Below are 5176 nucleotides of genomic sequence, written 5' to 3' on the forward strand. Positions count from 1 at the left end.
CTTCTCAGATTCAGAGTTTGAGCACAAAAGTGCAGTCTAAGCATGTGATATGGACAAAAGAAATGGACGGTTGCCTTGGAAAGATTCTTGTAGAGCAAGCAAAACTGGGTAATATGATAGTTAGTAAATTAATTTAATTTTTTGAAGGGTAAATCCAAAAATGGAATCAGAGCAGATAGGGTAACCATGTTTCATGCATAAAGCTAAGGTATGGGAGCTTAATTGAAAACAATGCAAGTAACCAAAAGGAAGACATGCATAGAAAGTTGAAACGTAGAGCTGAAGTTGACAAGTCCCGTCCCCTGCAGGAGCAGTCATAAAGGAAGGTGCTCGAGGGCATACCACCCTCTCTCCGTAGGAGGGCGTGCCCCAAACCCTCTGCCCTATGTTGCCTTGCAAAGTTGCACCGTCCAATCAACCTGAGTGACACCACCTTCTTGTACTTCCTCCTTTTCCCCCTTCCCACCTTTTTTTTTTTTTTTTGAATTATTTCTTTATCTGTATGGGAAACACATTCTTGTACTTCCTCCTTTTCCCCCTTCCCACCCCTTTTTTTTTTTTTTTTTTTGAATTATTTCTTTATCTGTATGGGAAAGAAAAAAGAAAAAGGGTTTGCCATAGAAGCCTGAGCATGACGGTCACCGACACTGCCCCACATATTTTGATATTTAAATTTAATTAATTTTAAATATTTAATTAATATTCAAATCATTTATCATATATAAAAATGGATATACTTTCTTTTTATTTATTAAAATTAAATAGTTTATCTTGTATTAAATTAATACATTAAATTGAATTTGATAAATTAAAATAAATTTAATTTGATTCAGTCATACACTAGTTGTTGCCCGAGTGCGAAGAGGGGAAGGGACTCATACGAGAGGTAGTCCACCACCTCATTAGCAGCCGATATCATCCATTACTCGATCAAAAGGTGTATGGACTAGGGGGGGGGGGCTCAGACAAGAGGGACTAGGCATACATCTGTTCTTAGAAATGCACCATCGACTGACATTAGCCCACTACCTATTGAGGAGACTCCTATTACACCTATGGAGGTGCCATCCACTCCACCTATAATACCACTTGTTGCATCATCACCACAATCAATAGAGGCTACATTGGTTGATGAGGAGTTAGTTCATATAGTAAATGATGATCAGTAAGGACAAAAGAATGATCGTGGTGGAGGACGTGGTAGGAGACGTGGTCGTCGAGCTCATGGAGGGGTACATGTTAGCCCCATAGAGCCAATAGTGGAGCATGCATATCATGGACGTCCACAACAGAAGAGGAAGGCTCCTTTGTGCGGTACACATTAAGAATGTTACTATATATGATTTGTATTTTGGAAACTGTTAGTATTTTGCATATCATTATTTTGGACAAATACTCAATATGTATATTTATACTTGTTATATTTTGGATTAACTAATTTTTTGTTAACGTAAGTTCTATAGTATTCTATCTATTGTGGACTTATTTTACACAATAATATTGTTACTATTTTGGAAAAGTGCTGACTTAATTGACATTTGGTTTACTTGTTTTCATTGGTTTTGGATTGAATGTCAAAATATTGATTATAATGTATATAAGTGATAAACTTTAAACATTTGATTGTATAGAAGGTAATACTAATTAAAATATAATATTTTTTTTTTAATCTTTTGTGGAAGATGTCTCTACAAAAGACACCTTTAGCATAAATTCGAAAATTTCCACTGTGTATGAAAATTGTGGAAAGTCTCTTGAAGAAACACTTTCAATATAAACCCAATTTTTTTTAAATTATGGAAGGTGTCTCTTCAAGAGACACCTTTAGTATAATTCCATTTTTTGAAAATTGTGGAAAGCGTCTCTTAAAAAGACACTTTCAATATAAACCCATTTTTTTTTAAATTATGGAAGGTGTCTCTTCAAGAGACACCTTCAGTATAATTTCATTTTTTGAGAATTGTGAAAGGTGTGTCTCTTCAAAATTTGAAAATTTTCATTGTGTATGAAAATTGTGGAAAGTCTTTAAAAGACACTTTTAGTGTAAACCTAATTTTTTTGAAATTATGAAATGTGTTTGAGTATAATTCCATTTTTTTGGGAATTGTGAAAGGTGTATCTTGAAGAGACAATTTTAGCATAAATTCAAAATTTTCCATTGTGTATGGAAATTGTGGAAAGTGTCTTTTCAGTATAAACCCAATTTTAAGAGACATCTTCCACAATTCCCAAAAAATGGAATTATACGAAGGTCTCAAGAGACACCTTCCATAATTTAAAAAAAAAAAAGGGTTTATATTGAAAAGTTTCTTCAAGAGACACTTTTCATAATTTCCATACATAGTGGAAAATTTCGATTTTATGCTGAAGACGTCTCTTTAAAAGACATCTTTAACTTTAAAATCATTTCCACAATTTTTAATACATATTGGATTTTATGGAATTGTGGAAAGTGTCTTTTCAAGAGACACTTTTAGTATGAATCCAATTTTTTTGGAATTGTAGAAGGTGTCTCTTGAAGAGACACCTTCAATATATATTGGAATTTGTGGAAAGTCTCTTCAAGCGACACCTTTTGTATAAATTAATATTTTTTGGAATTGTAGAAAATGTCTCTTCAAAGACATTCAAATTTGCCAAATTATGGAAGATGTCTTTTCAAGAGACACTTTTAATGTATATTGGATTTTATGGAATTGTGAAAAGTGTCTTTTCAAGAGACACCTTTAGTATAAATTTAATTATTTTAAATATATATCATAATTTTGAAAATTGTGGAAGGTATCTTTTCAAAACACATATTTCACGTAGCAAAAACTTTCGTACATCTGTCCATATTTTTCCAACTACCATTTTTTAATAATTATTTTTTAAAATTGTTGCAAAAGTTAAAGAAGCCCCTTACATTTTCATCATTGGCATGCATATCTAAGAACATATAGGCATTAAATTGAACTACTATTCCTATTCATTCGTCACTATCTTCGACAAAGTACGGAAATTCTGAGTTGAGCTCCCATTTGGCTCAGTGGCCCTTGTCCAAAGCTTTTTGAGGACACCAATTTTTTCTGTCATCCTCCCTTGCTGCCCCAAAACTTGTTCTAGGGCTGCCTTTAATCCATTTTTTGTGAGGACCCCTCCTGGAACTCCAACACCGATCCCCCACACATCCTCTATTGCCCGCAAGTTGAGAGTATTGTCAGCCCAAAATGGCTTGCAGATTATGGGCGCCTCGCCTGCAATGCTCTCCATCACTGAGTTCCAACCGCCATGTGTGATGTGCACTCCAACTGAAGGGTGTGCTAAGACTCGGATCTGGGGAACCCATGGAACTACTTTTCCATTCCCGCTCGTCCTCTCTAGAAATCCTTCCGGCAAATTTTTCTTCAAGTTGTCCTTAATAGACCAAAGAAATGCCACCCCAGTTGCTTGCAGCGTTTCTGCCAATGCTACATGCTCGTCGGGTGAGGGTGCCAACATGCTTCCAAAGCTGATATATGCCACTGACTTCGCTTTCTGCTTGTCCAACCAAGATAGGCAGCCATTCACATCAGAATTCAACTCATCCGGTGAGGACGTTAGGGCGGAAGGAGCCACGCATAGAAGCTTTGGCAGCTTGGACTTGAGATGTGTTGCTACTACGGGGTCTAGCTCTTCAAAGGAGTTGGCAACAATAGCAGTTGCGCGTGGCAGTGTGAGCCCCATTTTGTGTAGCATGAGTGAGGGGGTAGAATCCAAGTTCCCGGAAGCTATTTCTCCAGGTAAGTCTTGGAAGGTCATTGCGGACAGTCCTGGAATGAAGTTAAGGGTCTGGTCTTCATGACCTGCAATCGCGTAAAATATTACTCCAGAACATAAATAAATCTTTAACAACAGAGCTGGTATCAGTCTGCAAAACTAGCATAAAAGTTTCATAAAAAACTTTTAACAAAAAAACTAAGGTTTCGCTCACCTCTAACACCCATCATTTGCCTGATGACATCAGTGTGTAAGTGGGCAGAGAGCGCAGAGAGGCCAGCGGTCCAAAATGGGACCCAAGGAACCCCCATTTCCTCAGCCATATCAGCTGCAAACCACAACAAGGCATCAGTCACCAGGCAGCTAATCTTCCTCCCAGTCTCCGCTACCGCCACTTCCATGGCCCGCTTAAAATTCGCAGGTGCTTCCTTCAAGAAAAGCCCATCACCCTCTGCAGGGTTCCCAGACAGCACATGACCCACCGGCACCCCATCCGGAACATCATAAGGTTTCAGATTACCAAGAACACCACCGGGGCTTCGAGCGGAGAAGAGGAAGCTGTTGGAGTTTGCAGTGCTGAAGAATGAGAACTTGGCGTCGGGTGCTGCAGACGCTAGCCTGCGGACCAGCCCCAGAAGCGTTAGAGGGTGGGAAGCGAAGGGGAAGGCCAAGACACCAATGTGTTTGCCCATGGGAGTTGATATAAGTGTTTTCCTGGGTTGTACCCTGGGTGCATATATACTGATTTTGCCCAGCTGCTCCTTGAAAATTTGCTGATGCAGAGGCCGCCACGCCTTGCCCGCCGGTCTTCACTTCTCACTCTAATTAGGTGGAAACTCGCTTTTTGGTTGGTAAGCATGACTCATAAAAAACTCAATGTTGGAAATGAATGAAGAACCGCACGTGTGGGACTTTTTCTAGCCTTCCTAATGCTCAAAAACCCTTCTTGATACAAATAAGAAGCCAGATGTTTAAGATGTTTTTTTTATAACTGTTAGGAAGAGGCTTAAATATAAAAAATGCCAACTAAAAACTTGTAAAATTCAAAGCATTTAAAACACTTAACTTTTTGTTACATGGGTGAGTCTCACATTTATTGTAATTATTGACATTCAAATTTTAAATCAAAATTCTGGGATTAATCCTTATAATTATTATATATAAAGATAATATAATTTATTATTTAAATTTACTATTTAAAACAAAAATACTTCTAAAAAATATTTTGATGTTGTTTAAATTTGTTATTTAAATCCTTACAGCTTTATTTGTCTAATATACAAATATTCAATCGAATAATATACATTTATTCAATGGAATAACACGTAACTATTCATTGGGTAATATATCACATGAAAAAATTAAACAAAAATAAATTAAATTATGTTGTAATATATTATACCATTAGTGTATTTGTGTTGTAAGGATAATACATTTA

General features: G+C 36.9%; 1 protein-coding gene across 1 annotated transcript; it reads right to left on the reverse strand.

Annotated features, from left to right (window-relative positions):
• Positions 1 to 2888: 2888 nt before the first annotated feature.
• LOC117916640 (flavonol 3-O-glucosyltransferase F3GT2-like) lies at positions 2889 to 4583 on the reverse strand. Its single transcript, XM_034832770.1, has 2 exons — positions 3953 to 4583; positions 2889 to 3824 (listed from the first exon to the last, which is right to left on the reverse strand). The coding sequence occupies exons 1-2, from the start codon at positions 4428 to 4430 to the stop codon at positions 2965 to 2967; spliced, it is 1338 nt and encodes a 445-aa protein (XP_034688661.1). The 5' UTR covers positions 4431 to 4583; the 3' UTR covers positions 2889 to 2964.
• Positions 4584 to 5176: the final 593 nt, after the last annotated feature.

Source organism: Vitis riparia, chromosome 6, assembly GCF_004353265.1.
Source record: "Vitis riparia cultivar Riparia Gloire de Montpellier isolate 1030 chromosome 6, EGFV_Vit.rip_1.0, whole genome shotgun sequence".
In the NCBI taxonomy this organism is placed as follows: Eukaryota; Viridiplantae; Streptophyta; class Magnoliopsida; order Vitales; family Vitaceae; genus Vitis; species Vitis riparia.